Raw genomic sequence first — 18,029 nt, forward strand, 5'->3', positions numbered from 1 at the left:
TACCCTACATGCAGAATTTCAGTCTGCTGTGTTTGGGTTTGTTTTATAGTAATACTTGTTATGACAGTTAAGAACATGTTAGTCTCCAAAACTTCTAACCTTAAGAGAAGAAAGGGAGAGAGAAAACTGTTACTGGCTTTCTGACAATGGCAGGGAGTGTGTTAAACCAGTGTAAAATTCAATTAAACTGTCTAGCCAGGTTTTTGAAGCTGAAATGCAGACCCTTTCAGTTAAGCTTCTTATTTTCCTGTGACCGACACCGGTGGATACTGTGTTATGCCAAAACCAACAGGCTGTAAAGCACCTTGTTTCATGCTCCCAGCTGATCAATATTTTTATTTTCCAGGCTTGCCCAGAAATATGGAGGCAGTATCACCTAACAGTAAGTAGAAACACCTTTTTTATTTTCTTGTACACCCAACCTATTTACTCTTCTGTGAACTGCTGACCATAAAATATAGACAAGCATCTTCTTCAGGAAGATAATAAACATCTGAAGAGTTTTTGAACTGGAGAATGCAATAATACACTGTCCCTTTTTATACATTCTTAGAAGTTCTGATTGTATTACTAGCATAATTTAATGACTGCATCCTATCACTTTCCTCTCCATAACTGCATTTACTGTATACATTACAAAAAGAAAGTTTAATTTTATACTGGGGTATAACAGTATTCCTGTCTCATTGTTTCCCAGATTTGGTTGTCAAATCCTCATATATTACAAGGCAGTTTCTTTAACTTTGATTTAAAGAACCTTACCTAGAGAATGGAATGTGAATTTATAAATAAACTTTAAAATCTTTGTACATGATTCTTAAAGAAGAAATCAACTGCCACTTCTTCTTTGGCACCTGGTTAGTTGGTCTTTAGTTATAAAAATAACTACTGCACACTACAAATAAATCATTCAGTTTTTAATTTTTTTTCTTGCATGCAAAACACAGGGAAAATTTAAACAAACTGCACCTACATTAACTAATCTGGAGTCTGAAAACAAGATTTAACTTGTTTAGAATAATGTCTAATTGATCTACACTACAAACCTTAAATACAAAAAAAATATATATACACACACACACACGTATAAAAAATTAGGCCTTGCCTATGACTTCTTTTCAACATAAGGAAAATGTGTGTTTAACTGGAATAACTTTATAACCACTGTCATCCTTGTACAATTAAAGCAGAAAAGTTTGTCCAGTACTTTTTGTTGTGCTGTGGTTTTGAGGTTTTTCGTTCAAATAAGGGAATACTGCTATAGGACGTCCTTTAAAATCTGTTCCTTGTGCCTTTTCAACATGTTGGAACTTTCTCTTTTCTGTTTTAGCAGCTAAATTTAATAGTAAAGGATATTCTCTGTTGAAAATCTCTCCTGTGTTTAGGGTTGTTTTTTTTTTAACATTCACTTTGGAAATCTCCATTTCTATATGCATATTTTCTTTGCTCTTAAATTACCAGATTAAAGAAGATGTAATAAGAATAGGTTTAGTTGCATTCACTTTATATTGTTGTTTGCTTTATTTATTTAAAGATACTCAAAAGAAAAAATTCAATCCTTTATAATTCTTTATGCTCCAGAAAAGGAAGTGTTAAAATGGTTTGTTAGATCCCTTATGGAACTTGGAATCTAAGAATCACATAGATGTATTTATGCAATAATGTGATGATGAATTAGGTTTCAGCTAATATGTCAAAACATATTTTGTTGTTTGGGCCTGTTTTGGACATTGAACAATTACTCAGAAAAGAGTTATAATCAACACTACAAAAAATTCTTACTTTTTAAAAGGCTAAAAACAGATTCTTCCTGGCAATCATTGACAAGCAATCTGAGCTGTTTCATCTTGAAGAATTGTAGCCAATTAATTTTCAGGGAAAGTATTTTGACTTTATACTTTCAATGGTGTGAAATTAACAATATCCACCAACAGAAGATCTACTTGGAAATTTTTGGAGCTATGCATGGAAATGTCATATTGGAAAAATTAATTAATTTAGAAAAAATAGTGCTTTGGGGTACACTGTGCTTGTGAGAGAATATTTTGAAATGTGATCAAATATACATACATATAAATATTTCCGATTTCATTACTATTTATGTAGTCCCTACCTTGTTTCTTATAAATGCCTTTGCTATTTAGTACTATAAATTATCCAGGTTTTTAATTTATGATGATATTTTGTATTTACATAGCATCTTTCGTGTGAAGATCAATTTTGACAACTACATTAATTGAAGCATAATCAGATTATACTTTTTTTAAAACTGCAGTTGACAACAGACATCGTAGATGTTTAAAATAGAGGCTATAGTTCAAGAGAATCTATATTATTTAAACTACTTAAACAGGTCAGGGTCAACTTTTGTTTTTTCACTTAAGAATTCTCTCTAGATCTAAACTGCAACAGAAGCAAATAATATCCACAGATGATGCTGAAACTGTCGTGTTAGAATAGACTTGTTGTCTATTTCTTTTACATAAGTATGACTAAAAGGTAGCAGTTGTTTGCTCTCATATAGGCATTCTACTGTTTAACTGCAGTCATCAATTTACAATTCCATCATAGTTTGTTATAAATACAGATTTCTAAACAAATAATGCAAGAGAAGAAAAATACTTGCATTTATTATTTTTAGAGAATATGCACGTATCTTTACAGGTATATGTACTAATGTTAGATTCAGGTTTTTTCACACCTTAACAATAGATATATAGCAAATTAACAACTGGGTTCAAACTGAATTTGGGAAAATCGTAAACTGATAATGTGCATAACACGTATAGACATCAACCCAAGCAGAGCAACGATTACATTTTATACAAATATGTGTCATGTTTATGAACTTTTAAAATCACTTCTATCATACTGCTTTGCCAAAGGTCCATATAAAAATTGTGTTTAAATGCCCATACATTCTTAAAACGTTCTTAATTAATCACTCTGAAAGCTTGTTAAAAACAACAGAACCCAATTCTTGTCTCTTTGTGACGCTTTTGATGATTTTATTCATTATATGTCTCTTTTCTAAGAGGTGGACTGCCATCTATTGACTCATAGTAGCTCTTGCACTTCAGGGTAGGTTCAGTAGGAACAATGAGTACATAACAATTCCATTGCTACTGTCATGGTTGGTGTTAGGTTTTAGTTTAAACTATTACGGTTGGAAATTTTGAAACACTAAAAAAACTTTGTAATATTGTCATAAATGTCTTGCTGGCAGCTTCTTTTTGTTAGAATTTCAAAAATATTAAGAGGCAGTTGACATGGCAAAAAGAATTATGAGCAGAATATTTTAGTTTGTTCCTTGTCAGAAAAAAACAGACAATTAAATCATATTAATGACCTTAAATTTAAAGGCTCTGTGATAATGAAATGTTTATAACTGGACAGGGTTAGGTTCTTGAAATTTCTTTCAACTATAACTAGAATTACTATTTAATGACCAGTTTTGATAATGATTTAAAACGTGATTAAATAATTTTCATTGTGGTTATTCTATTTATTTCTCCTTTTTTCAGAAAAAATAAAATAAAGTTGTCAACATATTTTATGGGATTTTTCCTCTCATTGTTTCCTGCATGCAATAAATGATAGGCAGATACACAGTTCTACATTTAGCAAACTTGTTATTATGAACTCAGAGTAGTAGGGTAATAATACAAGAAGTTGATTTTCAAAATCCAGTAAAAATAATATTACAATATTTTGGCCAGATATAAATAATGTTAGAATATGAAGAATCACAGTCCTACAAGAAAAGAATTTTTAAGGGCCCCTGAAACAAGTTGAGTCCTACAGTGCATTGTCCCTGAGCCTTAGGAAACCTACCTATAACTCTGACTGAAGAAATAGTATTGTCGTTTATGATTTTATTATGGTAGTAGCCAACGGCACCAATTAGGATTGGTGGCCTGGTTGTACAAGATGAGCTGCAAATACTTAGAAAGATGCAGTCTCTGATCCGAAGATCATACCATCACTATCATCTCTTTCATATCAGGACTAGTAAAGAACACTTTCAGTCATAGCAATTCACTTTAAGAATAGCCTCGTTCTAAATTCTATCTTTCTGTTATTTTTCATTTCTGTTTATAAACTACTCATGACCCAGACTAGAAATGTATATGTGTTTGTAGAATATTTTGCTCTGGACAGATACAGGCCTAGGAAAAATCCTTCCTACTTCACTTGCAAAAATAGTCCATATTGAAGTCAGTGGAACAAACAGGATTTAACTTCTAACTTACATTTTTGGATAATTTTGTCCAGCTTTGTTGTTTGACCTAAAAATGCTCTCTATATTTAATCTGATCACCTTTCTTTTTTCCCTGTGACAGTTCCCCTTTTAGGTAACTTTGCACTTCTTGGAGACCCACACACCTACAAATACACCAAACTGATTTGTACTCAATCTTGACTGTATAGACTGTATCCTGAGATTGTGAAGTGCTTGGGACCGAGACCAGGCCTTCTGGAGAGTCTGGAAAATTCCTTGAACATAGTGAGCACTACCTTAAACAAATAATAATAGCAGATAGCCCTGGTATTATACAGCAATGTTACCCTCTTCAGAAGACAACTACTGATGTGGAGTATTTCTGAAAAAAATGCCATCCCACTTTATATGTAACTACATGCGTGTGAATCCAGTTTACTTTCACTGTGGCAGAAAAAGGCAATCCAGTGGCTGGCAATAGAAGCTAGACAAATTCAGACTGGAAATAATGCAAACATTTTTTAATGTCGAGAGTAATTAACCATTGGAACAATTTACCAAGGGTCATGGTGGGTCTCCATCACTGACCATTTTAAAATCAAGATTGGATTTTTTTTTTTTTATCTTCTCCAGAAATTATTTTTGAGAAGTTCTCTGATCTGTGCTATATAGGTCAGCTTAGGTGATCACAATGGTCCCTTTTGGCCTTGGAATCTGTAAATCTATGAATAGCTTAGTGCCGTGGCTCTCAACCTTTCCAGACTACTGTACCCCTGTCGGGAGTCTGGTTTGTCTTGCGAACCCCGAGTTTCACCTCACTTAAAAATTACTTGCTTACAAAATCAGACATAAATATACAAAAGTGCCACAGCACGCTATTATTGAAAAATTGCTTACTTACTCATTTTTACCATATATTTATAAAATAAATCAACTGTAAATAAATTTTGTACTTACATTTCAGTGTATAATATATAGAGCAGCATAAACACATCACTGTCGCTATGAAATTTTAGTTTGTATTGACTTCGCTGGTGCTTTATACGTAGCCTGTTGTAAAACTAGGCAAATATCTAGATGAGTTGATGTATTCCCTGGAAGACCTCTGCGTACCCTTGCTTGGGAACCCCTGGCTTAGGGGGTCTACTAAAGTAAGTAAAAGGAGTGGGATTCGGCTCTGTGTGTGTCTGTGGGTATAGTGTGTGTGTGTGTGTGTATTTTTTTAATGGAGCATTTACCTTTCAGTCAAATAAGGGATAACTATGAAAAATGTAGGACGAAGCTTATTTTTAAATAACAATCCTCAATATGTTGTTTAAGGTACAGAAGTGTATATTTCTATATGTGTGTGTTCGTTCTTTTGCATGATTCAGGCTGAAAAATGGGACAAAATATATCATATATTCACCCGATCAGGGGCACAAGACATTAAGCACCAGGAAAGACATGGATAGCCACTGTAATGTTTTGGCATAAAATAAAATTTGCATTCCTGTTGTATAATTTCATTTTTTTCTGACTATGTACATTATACTTTATCATAGCATATTGTAATCTAATGCATTCATACACTGAAGCATAGAGCAAGCACAATCCAAGAATAAAATCTACATACAATAATGAAATAGAAATTAATCTTTCATATATCAATATGGCCTTCTTCAGGAAATACACGTAGAAAGACTAAGGAAAGGTAAATTCCAGCAGATGGACAAAATATAGTTTGTTTCTTGTTTTCTAATGTATTTTCCAGATGTGTAGATATACTTTAAAAAAAAAATCCTACAGTTTTTAGGAGGGTTCTTTCCATAAGGATAGCTCATCCTTGATAATCCCTCCCTTCCTCTTCCAGTGTTCAGGCAGTAAGGGTCCCCTCCCCCATCTCCTGTCTCTGCGAGTTTCATTTGTATTACAACCCCAGTCCAAGATGGCCACCAACAGAGTTTTACAGACATCAGAATTTTTAACCAGCGGAGGCTATCGTTTAACACATTTTTTGACAATTTGTTAATCTTACTTTTAATCCACTTACATAAAAAAAGGTGAACCAGAAATTCGCTGTTTTGGCCTGTGTGCGTAAAAGACATGAAGGGACAATACATCTTTTGTGTTTAAATTTTGCGCTCTGATTTCTTTGTGTGCCATTATTACAATTCTACATGGCCTGCCACCTTTTTTCTGAAATAAAAATGTAAGCAGTCTAGCCTCAAATCAATTTAAATCCTTAAAAATGTGACTTTCAGAAAGAGTTTTTAAGATACAGCGTTTGTGAAAAAATATCTAAGCTGGAGAGTTGGAAAATTTGCAAACTAGAGAAGGCTTTGTAGGTTTTGTGCAGATGAAGGATGGGAAAAAGTATTTCGGTGGAGAGATTAAGTCTTGCTACTCTCCAGTCGTGCTGCTCTCTGACTCATGGATGGGATTGTTTGAGGCTCTTGGATCATGACTACAGTATCAACCCCTCTAGTTACCTGACCTAAGATTTCTAGAGCAGTAACTTTGTAAAGATTATGTAAATGATATTACATTTCACCAACTGATCAGTGACCTCTTCTTTTTTAAGAAAATACTGTAAAAATATGACTTTTGTTGGACATAGGCTGTATATTTTTCACATACTTTGGAGACACACAGCAGCCCATCACAAGTTATATGTCAAAACTCACATAGCCGTTTTACTGGATGTTTTACAGTGATGATAGCCCAAAATTGCAAGGCATTTGAATTTGAAATAAGGATGTCTTTGTGATGTTCTGTGCAATAGAAAAACCAGAGCATCTGCACTTAGGAAAAAGTAGTTTATGATGTTTGGGTTGCATGAAGTTCTCACATGGCTTGAAAATTTATGCTGCAACATGCTTAGTTTAGGAGAAAGACGTTCCAACCCTTTAATAATAATTGGCAGAATTACTTTTTTTAATTATCAAATGTTTATGAAAATTTCATCCCTCCTGCTTTTACATGTGTGTGGCCTTTGGCAGATGTTTCCATGAAGGTATTATGCTTCATAAGTGTATCATTATTTTAAAAAAATCAATCAGGAGTGGTTTGGTTTGACAGATTTATTAGTTAAAATAGAAACTTTTTTCATTTAGTTTTTGTTTTGTAGTATATTGTATTTTTTTCCTATTAATGGCTATTTCTTCCTTACTGGTGGCGACTTTGCAAGGTTCATTCAGAGTACGTTTACTGCTGCCACAGTAGGGAACACTTAGGGCTGGTCTTATTTCCAAATAGCCAAAGTATACAAAAGGCTACCCTGATAGCTTTGAGATATAAATTAACAGTTAGATCACTCTACACATAGTGACTTTAACTGTATAATGAGTCCAAAATATATACTACAGGTATGGGTGAGATTGATTGCTAAAATGTTTGAGCGTTTTCCAGTTTTTACTTTAAACTGCATTTAAAGTATTGTAGGCAAAATGAATGATCTTCATAAATAATAAAAAAAGATCATGTTAAACTTTTGAATGTCTACAAACATGTATTATTTACGTACTTACCTTCTCAGGAAAATACAGTTTTAGAACTAGATGCAACTAACCGCTTATAAGAGGAAATAATTGAAGTACACAATAATCAGGTTTTGTTTTTACTACTAAAGACAGGGTAGAAAATTCCAATTGCAGGTATTTTTAAGTGGCACCCATGTTACTATGTTTGTTTGCTGCTTTGCTGCTGATGCTGTTCTTAATGTCTTTCTATACCTAGGGCCGGATCCTCAGGTCATGTAAATTGTCCTAGCTGTTCAGTGGAGCACTGTCAGTTTACAGCAGCTGAGGATCTGGCCTTTAGCTGTATGCTATGTCCACTGCTAAACCACGCCGAGAATTCGTGCCGTTGTTAGAGCCTGTGAAAGTTAACCTTGTTGGAATATGAACCTGCAAGTGGCACAACAATGAACTGTCATTTATATGAACCATTTAACCATAATAGTTATTTTCTGAATATTTTCTATAATATTTTATGCTGAAACTAGGTGATTGTACGTATTAGGGCAGGGGAGTGATGTGCTACAGCTTAAGCCTTGATTATAAGTTGTGGTTTGATGTGCTGTAGGAAACAGTCCTACTCCGGGAAGAGACGGATGGGCTGATCTCATTAGACCCTTTTCAGTTCTAACTTCTGAGCACCTATGTACAGTAGCCCCTTGAACTATTTCCATTTGTTAAGATACATCCTTCAGTACGTCTGTGACTGCCATGTGTCTTCTGAATGCATAATAAAGATATTTAAGGAACTCTGTACTTTCTGCGGGGTGGGAGATTAGGACCCTGGCTTTACGGGCAGTGAAATTAATGTATTTTTATTTCAATTAACAATAACGCCTTTTTATTATGAAGGCTGTTGTACAACGCATGTAGCTGTCCATGATCCCAATGGCAGGACATTCATACAACTGGGAAAGGATGACAAGTACCCCAAATATTTACTAAAAACTGGAGTAGGAATTTCTGTGTTCTTAATGTCTAAACTGCCCTGTATTAATCTATCTCCATCACACATTATTTTTGTGATGCACTGGAATTATTGGATAAATAGTTACTTGCATAGAAAAAAGAATGATTAATGTTTAGATCTTATTATCAAAAGGCCTTCTCCCTCATATAACCACCAGCAACTTAATTTAACTAAAAGGATTAACATGTTACTATCATTTCTGTAAGGTTTATGGTGCTGGTGACTACTTTCACGTGTTTTGTTTTTTAAAAATAAAAAAGATACATATAAGCATTAATTTAGCTAATTTCTATGCTGACAAGTATTAACGATTTGAACAGTAAAATAATTAGGTGGAAGATTAGTGTCAGATTTGCAGCATTTTATGTTTACAGCCTTTAGTCTGAGAGAGTATGTAATAATTCTGTGCAGTTCACCTACAGTAAAGTGTAGGTGTACATTTTCATGCTTTTTACTGTAAATTTATGCTGTTCATTGAATCTTGACATACAAGCTGTGAGTGCAGAAACCAAGTTTACTACATTTTGTTAAAATATGTGAGGTGGTGTCTGAGGTTGCTGTATGAAAAAACAAAAAATATGTTGTGGTTTTACATTGTTTTTATATAAAATCTAGGTATAAATATTTTTAATTTAAAAGATTTGCATTTTGCTGTTTTAAGTGGATAAATGCCTTTGAATATTGCAAAATTAAAGCAAAAGTTTAAAAATGTAAACTGCTAACTTGAACATGGACATCCTGTTCTGATTCCTAAGAATTTTGAATCATAATAAGAATGGCTCCTTTGCTTGTCGGTTGTCCACTGAGTAATGGTCTGTAACTGGTATGCTTTAGTATCATTTAAAACTACTGCACTATATCATTTAAATAATCCGCATGTTAAAAAGTCTATGAGTATTCAGTGACCCCGGAGGAGAGAATATGGTGTATTACACCAATTAGTATGTGTATTTAACTCTTTTAGTAGACATGTATAGACCATAATTGCTGTTCAGGAGCTGTGAGTTTATCTGGTCAATGAACTCAAACACATTAGACCATAACTTTCTAAAGTTGTACTTGATCATGTTACTCCTCTACAGATTGATTCCCTAAAAATATTCATTGACTTATTTCCAAGCGGTCTGTCATGTCAATAATAACACCACCACCTCTAGGTATGGCCTGTCATGTCAATGAAGAAGTTACTATCTCTGACAGATTTACCTTGGTTTTGTTTTAATTAAAAAAAAACCCATAAAAGTGATTAAAATATAACCCCAAGCTCCATATATTAGGAGTTAAAGAGCTTAGTTCCAGGTTGAATAGGCACCATTTTACTTCAGTATTCGCAAAGTCTCAGAACAGTGGGTGATCGGATTGATCACATGTGTTAAAATAAATATGTATGACAAAGTAAGAAGTCTCTTGGCTCTGAATTTTTTGGCTTCTGTGGATTGAAGTTAGACCTTCAACTTTTAACTTATTTTAGTATGTTAATTTTGTTTGCAATGTATAGTAAATTTATTCCAAAAAGCCATGACTATAACTCTCAAATGTGCATAGATATACAATATATTTTCCTTTCCTTCGGCAGGGCTTCAAGTTTAAACAGCCCATGACATTGCTGCCATTGGCTGTTTGTTTCCGCCACCACCAGGACTCTACAAACATTTTTTAAATTACTCATTTGATTTTGCAGTTTGGTCTATATCTACTTGAATGAGATATTCTCCATTAGTGCCTCATCTGTGCATCTGCAGTTGATTCTAATTGTTTTGTTATATAACTGTATCTATGATAAGTTCTCATACTATAGTTATTTAGCTGACAATGCTGACTGCACATGGCGTCTTGCTTTGTTTTTGTTCTTGACAGTGTTGTTAATTCTATTAGTAAATTGTTGCCCTTGCATTTTAAATAACCAGCGATAAAGCATACGATTTCTCAGAAACAGCAGGTTGCCATAATGGTTCTAAAATGTTAGGGTTTATATTATTTTCTGTCTGTAAAGAGATTGAATTTAAATTATTCTATTTATTTAGATATACTGGATTTGACAGTGGTATACGCTTTTGGTTTGACTTTTTGATGGGCAGCCCAAAGAACCTGGTTAAACGAGATCCTACCGATGCTGCTTTTCTGATGGTGGTACAGGAGTGTTAGAGGGGGAGGCAGAGGGCATAGAAGTTTTCAGAAGGATGATTTGGGGACATGATTACTGTCAGTGCAGTTTTGATTTAATTGATGTTGGAGGAAATTCAAATATTTTCTGCTTTGTTTTAAGAAACTTTAGACTAGCTAGTCAAAGTGCCCCAAGTCATGTTACAAAGTAAAATCTAGCTACAGGTATTAAGACTTTTTCAATAGAAATGGATATATGGGAAAGACATTTAAACACCATATGAAGTTTCAAAGAAGTTCACGTACAGATTGGTTTGAATTTGACCAGGGATTATCTTCACTACATGTATCAAATATTTCCTTAAAGGCAATTTATAGTTACCAGGAGCTCATTGCATAGGCAAATGAAAATAAGTACAAAGTTTCTGTCTGGGATATATGTGGTATTTTTAAAGGGGGAATGCCCAAGGAATGTAGCTATCAAATTGTAGACGCTGCTTCCTGCCAAATGAACGTTAACTTGGATAGTTAGTAATCATATTGGTCTTTGCCAGTGCCAAAGTTATAAGGAAATGACCTTGTCTTTTTAATAGTCTGATTATTTAAATGCACTGTATGCCTTCACTCATCAATACAATCAAAGGCAATACAGATTGACAGCTAGTTGATATATCATTAACATAGGAATCTTTAGTTATAATTTGTTCCTCCTGAGTTTCTGATGTCAAGATAACACTCCAAAAACACAGCTAGACATTCTCTCAGAATCAGTTGTATTCAAGTACTACTATAATAGGCTTGGTTTTCATATTCTGCCATATTTTAAAGAAATAATTCCTTTTCTGAAAAAAGCTTTACTTGTGGTTAAGGGTGTTCCAGTAGAACAGATATAGTTTAGAGGGGGGGAAAGGAAGCTGTAAATCATTTAGAATGACAGTAAAAATTAAAACCCTGGGGTTTGTTTGGCTCCCCAGCGTATTAGCTAATAAATATAACCAAGCTTCAGTTCTGTTCAACTCCTAATTTTACAAGCATTGGAAATGTTTGTGTTCAGATTAATGTATAAATGCTTGTGTAAACATGCATATTCTTAATAGTGTGAGTGCATATTATGTATATGTCTATATATTGTGTGTGTGTGTGTGCATGAGTGTATAAATGCATTTGATAGCGACACTAATAAACATTCAAATAAAATATACAGGGATCCATATATGTCTCCTCCCCCTCCCTCCACTCCCCCTTTCCTCCCTCCACTCCCACCCCACATCAAAGCTTGTGGTCCTTTTCCATCCTTGTACTAAAAGGTTTCTTTGTAAGCCAGGCCATTTGTCCGTCATTGTTTGGGATCCAAACAGTAGTAAAATACCCTGTCACCGATCCAGAGTGCTGTGAATGGCAGCTCCTCTCCGGACAATTGGCGGAGGTGCCTAGAAATATTCCGGAGAGGATTATTTAACCTTTCAATTTAGGGGGCACAAAGCCTGGCTGATTAATGAACTTTCTGATGGGTGCTGATAAGCGGATCTATTTCTTTATTTCCTCTAAGAGTGATTCCTTCTCCTGCCTCATATTACTATAATCTTAAACAGAAAATGTGGCAAATAGATTAAAAAACAGCACTAAAGAGTTTATCTGGCTGGCAAACTGAAGGAGCTAAATTAAAATTGGTAATGAAAGCAGTGGCTGAGCCCAGTATATGGTTTTTAAATGCGCTGTGTATTTTGAAGAGACTTATTCTCCAGCTTGCCTGGTAATGACTGCTTTTGGTGCACAGTCCGGGGTTGGCTTCTGTTATCCCCCCCCCAAAAAAATGAGTTGTGTTATCTGGATGACTGCAGACACATATGCATCCCCCTTTCTCACTGCATGGGCAGACAAGGTCGATAGCATTACAAGGTATTTGTGGCAGTGCTTGTTTCAGTTTTCAGAGCTGCCAGTTTCCAGCCAGATTTGAATTACAAAAGAAGAAGCTGGCATGAAAATTGAAAGGGTTTATCGGCTAGTCTGAAGCCTCATAGCACATTGCTTATTTATGCAGTCCATTTGCACCAAGAAATATAAAAAGGAAATACATTTTAAAAATAAGGTCATAAAGACCCAGATATGTTTAAGATGGCAAATAAAATATAGATCCCTATAATATCTTTCAGGAAACGATTTCACTTAATGTTGCACATTACTTCAGAGGAGCATTTATGTTACTGTCATAAATTTGTGCATTTGTGTCACTATATAGGTAGTCTCTGGGGATTAAGAAGGAAGCCTTTGCTAACTTACTTTAAAATTAAAATAGAGGAAAGATAGGTCTGTAGATTGAGAGCTACATAGGAAATAGTTGAAATTTCATGCACCACCCTATTTAAATACCATTTTGCATTCCGTGTAAAATTAGCCATGGACCAGTGAATAAATGCCACCACCTTTGGAGAAAATTGGGATGCTTTTTAAGCCAGGAAGATTTTGGAGCATTCAGGGAGTGAATTGCTGTTATCCATACTGTCTTGCATATATTCATTGTTCTGAACTTACTGAAGATTTTTTTTGTCCATTTTACAGAAGCGACATCCTAAATTAATATTTTAGAGTTTTTCCCTATTCGTAAGAGTATCAAAAGATTACATTCATTTCTTTCATATGTATCATTTTCTAGTTTTTATCTCTTGGTTTCATCTTTTCACACCATGAATTGTAGCTGCCATTTGCATCTATTTAAAATACATTATATAAATGTCTACTTCTGTAGAAGACTATCATGTATTACCCCTTGTATTGTGCATTGAACAAGTTATATTTCTCCTTGTGGTTATTTGCAAGTGTTTGCTTTTCCAGACTATCCAATTAAAAAAAAATCTAGTCATTGATTTGTGACTTACTAGATATCATTTACAGAAAATATAACTGCATAATTCACTCTGCTTTAGTAACACTTATTTCATTGTTTCTGCTACGTAGCCTATTTTTCTGAGGTTTATAAACACACCTAAATATACTCATTCACAACATATAACTTGTGAGAAGAGGTCACAAGCCAGGTGCAATTTAAAAAAGAAAAAAGTAATGGTTGGTGGATTTGAACAACAAATTTTTGAATGTGTACAGTTTTAAAATGGCTAAAATCTAAGACATAAATTTGGCAAGGAATTGGTCCACTAAAATAGTCTAATTGCTTTGGTGGTTGTGAGATTTTTAAGCCAAAATATTTAAGTTATGTACTTCACCTGCATACTAAACATGCTCTGTACATTTTTTTCATGAATTTTCATAAGGATTTTTACTACGTAGCATGTGTGACTTAATGATGCAATCACGCGATAGACTAGGAATGCTCTAAAGGAGACGTTCCGGTCTGTTGTGTACATAATACACGTTTCAAATATCTGCCTAATTAAGGAATTACCCAGTGGAGTGGAAGTCTGTTGGGTACATGACATGGTTTAAAAAAAAATCTTAGTATAATTACGACATTACATGTTAGCTGTTACTGGCAGTTTTGAATGTAGGGGAATGACCTATAGTTGCTATTGCTTCTGCTAAAATATAAATAGATTACGATCTGTTTTTAAAGAGAAATGAAATACGCTTTTACATTAATGCAGTTGTTGTGTCACTTCCCTTGTTGTGTTTTGCCTCACTGTAGTGACATCTGTAGTATGTAATGATACAGTCAGACCCTCGTGCCTTGGTCTCAGAAAGCAGACTGATGTAAATCATTTACACAGTTTCACATTTCCTTACTTGTCTTTTTGAGTCACACATTTAGGGCCTACAGCTGCAGTCCTGATGCAAAACACACTCATTGACTTCAATGGGAGGTTTGCCTGAGTAAGGACTGCAGGATCATCTGTGTTGCCTAGATGAAGGTTTTTTTCTGATTAATTAGCAGTTGAATTGTTGAGCACTAGAGAGAGAAAATACTCTCTCAGTAGAATGAAGTGAGGAATAGCAGCAGAAAACAGAATCTGCCAGTGAGATGGAAACATAACAATTGCCATACCGGATCATCCCATCTAGTCCCAGTATTTTTTGACCAGCAGAGACCAGTGCCAGATGCTTTAGCAGTGATACAAGAAAACTTGCGGTGGGCAGTTATATAGGATAAGCTATATAGATAGTTTCCAGAGAGTTTGTGTGCTGGGTGCCAAAGTGGACTCCACCTATAGTGTTGTTTGGTGTACTCAGGAAAATAGGCATTAGCCTTAAAACAGAGGTAGAATGGTGGCTGGTAAAAACTGATCTGTGTAAGAAGACCGTGACCTTGGTTTCAGCTAAAGTTATTAATAGGCACTTGAAACTTTTCACATTTTACTCAACTGTCAAAATCATTCCATTAGGTATTTGTGGATCATAATAGACTTGGTTCTTTGGATGGGGTTCTCTCTGATAATCAACTGGGAATCCTATATCTTAAATTATGTTTTCATGCAGTTTATTACAGAATAATGTGGCTTGGAAGGACTTTGTAAATGTCAGGTCTAAACTTTATTTAATCATCGCAGTTCTATGCATTATTCAAGTTGGATATGTGTGTTTGTATAAATTTGAGTTGTGGAGTATGCAGTTAAGCACTGTATTTTCCTTTAAAAGTGACATTATGTGCTTGACTGTGAAATGAATATACTTGTCAAAAATGCAATGTTCAATTCACATAGCATATTCTAGTGTAGTTTGGTCTGTGTGTGTGTAATCACACACATGCATTAATATAAAACTGAGACTAGAAGATTCTCTTTAATTAGTGAGATTTAGTCAGATTGCATATCCTAGGTAGTAATGAGCTTCATATAAGCAAACCCTCATTGGATCAAAGTCAGTTTAGATAAGGGCAGCTCAAGGTCACAGAGGGAGCTGCCCAGCAGGCCAATTTGCATAAAAAATTACTGTCAGAAATAGGCCACTGAGGCAGCCCTGGCATTTTGATCTCTTGGCCTTTGTCATGGAGATTCCTGGTTGAGAAGGGAGGACGGCCAGTGTCCCAGATAATGATTAACTGTTTTAATGGCATTCATTCATTCATTCCGCACTAACTACTCATGCAGAAAAAAGGGTTATGTAAAATGACATTAGAAGAAAAATCATTTGTAATCGTTGCATCGGGCTGCACTTTGAGGAGACATTAGGAGTAAATCCGTGGCGTGGTAGGCTTATGCTTTATCTTCTGATATTTACTGAGTTTACTGGTGCATGAAAAGCTTTCAGCAAGAATAGCAGATGGGATGGACCTTTCATAGGTAATACTATCTACCAGGTTATTACTTCTATATATTGATAGTGAAGTAATCTCCTAGATATCACCCTACAAATATAGATTATTTAAATGTTTGTAACAAAAAAAATAACATAGAGGAGCTACTTTCACGAATGCTTTATTTTGTACCCATTGGATTGGAGTCCTTAGATGCTTTTTTTAAACCTTAAATAATAAGAAAATAGAGGGCTTAAAAACATACAGGTTCCCCTTGTGTTTGGCTTTTGGAAAGCCGTAGAGATGTGTATAGTTGTAATCTGAACTGTAAGTATTCGGTTTAATTTGTCTCCTTAAATCTGACCTTTTCTATTTGCTAAACACAAGGGAATGTTGTGTGGAGCTTTTTTCGTGTCACATGAGCATACATTCCTAATGCAGTGAATACTCTCAAGGATTCTTGTTAGACCTTGTACAGTACAATAAGAAAAGCTTAACATCCCTCTCTTTCCGTCACTGAGTTCTGATGTACAATTGTTTTCTAATGAGGTAAGACCTATTCAGAGTGCCATCCTCTTTTCTTAGTAGCATGGTGTACTATAGTTGTTTAAAAGATAGCATACCGATAACATTTATCATAGTAATTAAAGTTTTCAGTTCAAAGTGTTATTCAGATTAACATCCAGACGTTTATCAGTCAAGTCAGCAGTACATGAACTTCTGAGGAGAGCTGTCAGAGGCTGTAACTGCTAAGAACTTCAAGTACTAGTGTTGACCCATCTTTAAATAGAAGAAAAGACACAAACTACAGAAGTACACACATAATTTATGAGCTGGGAGGATTACTTTTATCTTGAACTCTAAGATTTAACTACTGGATTAGAGTGAAGGAGTCTATAAGTACTTTTTATTTATTCATTTAGTCATATAAATTACTAGCATTATCACTGGCAGACATGCTAAATTCTATGCTAGCAGTATCATTCTGATCCTTAAATCTGGTGTTTATTTAACAAATCGTATCTCAAGAGAGAAGAAACCCTGATTTTTCTTTTTCAGAAGAAAGTGATGTTGTTTTAAGCTTCCTGTAAATTTTAATAGAGATTTTTAAATACAATAACAGTAGTCTAAATTGTTTTATTGGCTAAATCCATGTAACACCATTTGACAGTTCAAGGTGTAAAACCCCACTAACATTGTAACAGATACTTTGAGATTAACGTATATGTGTCTCTGATGTGTCACAGTTGCAATTTCACATTCCAAATACATCACAAACTATAAGAATAAGACCATTTAATCAGATTTCTCCAATTGAAATATAACCCTTTTAAGGTTTACCGGTAATAGAAATATAGAGTCATTTGTAATATAATGCAGTTGATCTTCTCATGACAGATACACTCCACAGATATTCTAGATGAAGAGTTCTCTCTAGTAGACAAGTGGTGACTGAAGTAACCAGAGATAGTGACCTGTTGCAGTTTCTTGGTCGCATCACAACGTGAGCTTCAATTGACATAAGCCTAGAAAACGGCTTTCATACACATAAAATTCTGTATGACGGCAAAGGGAGAAGGATCCAGATTATATAATTTATTTCTACTTCTAAGGAACTCTGTATTAGAACCTATGGAACTTTATTTCCCATGAGTGGCAGGGCATTCGATCCAAAAACTGGAGCTGGCCAAACCTACTAAGGTTGAAGGCTTTGCACACCTCCTATTCAAAAACAGTTCGAATTTATGAATTTTTTTTTCCTATAAATTAAATCTGAGGAGAGTTTTTTAGCCTGTTCTGTGTAGTAGAAAGAATGTCCAAAAAGCTAGGCTGGCACAAGTGAGTGGCCTGAACACATTATTACTAGCTCTATATCTTATCTACAGAGAGCGACAGACTATATATATTTGTTGTTTTTTATGAGATTTTGTCTTTGTGCTCCTTTTGTCACAAACGCTGGTTTTCATTCTCTCTGATTTTTGCTCCATGTTTATACTGTTTTTCATTGGACATGTCCCTTCTCTGATTCTTTATTCAGTGTGTAATGAATGA

General features: G+C 34.6%; 1 protein-coding gene across 3 annotated transcripts in view; it reads left to right on the top strand.

Moving 5' to 3' along the window:
• Positions 1 to 18,029, top strand: part of ZCCHC7 (zinc finger CCHC-type containing 7) — a 174,081-nt gene that overhangs the window by 141,531 nt on the left and 14,521 nt on the right. For all 3 annotated transcript variants that reach the window (XM_054032870.1, XM_054032871.1, XM_054032869.1), the window contains exon 6: positions 347 to 382. In XM_054032870.1, the coding sequence (XP_053888845.1) occupies positions 347 to 382 (36 nt within the window). The remainder of the gene's footprint in view (positions 1 to 346; positions 383 to 18,029) is intronic.

The sequence above is a fragment of the Malaclemys terrapin genome, chromosome 6 (genome assembly GCF_027887155.1).
Source record: "Malaclemys terrapin pileata isolate rMalTer1 chromosome 6, rMalTer1.hap1, whole genome shotgun sequence".
In the NCBI taxonomy this organism is placed as follows: domain Eukaryota; kingdom Metazoa; phylum Chordata; order Testudines; family Emydidae; genus Malaclemys; species Malaclemys terrapin.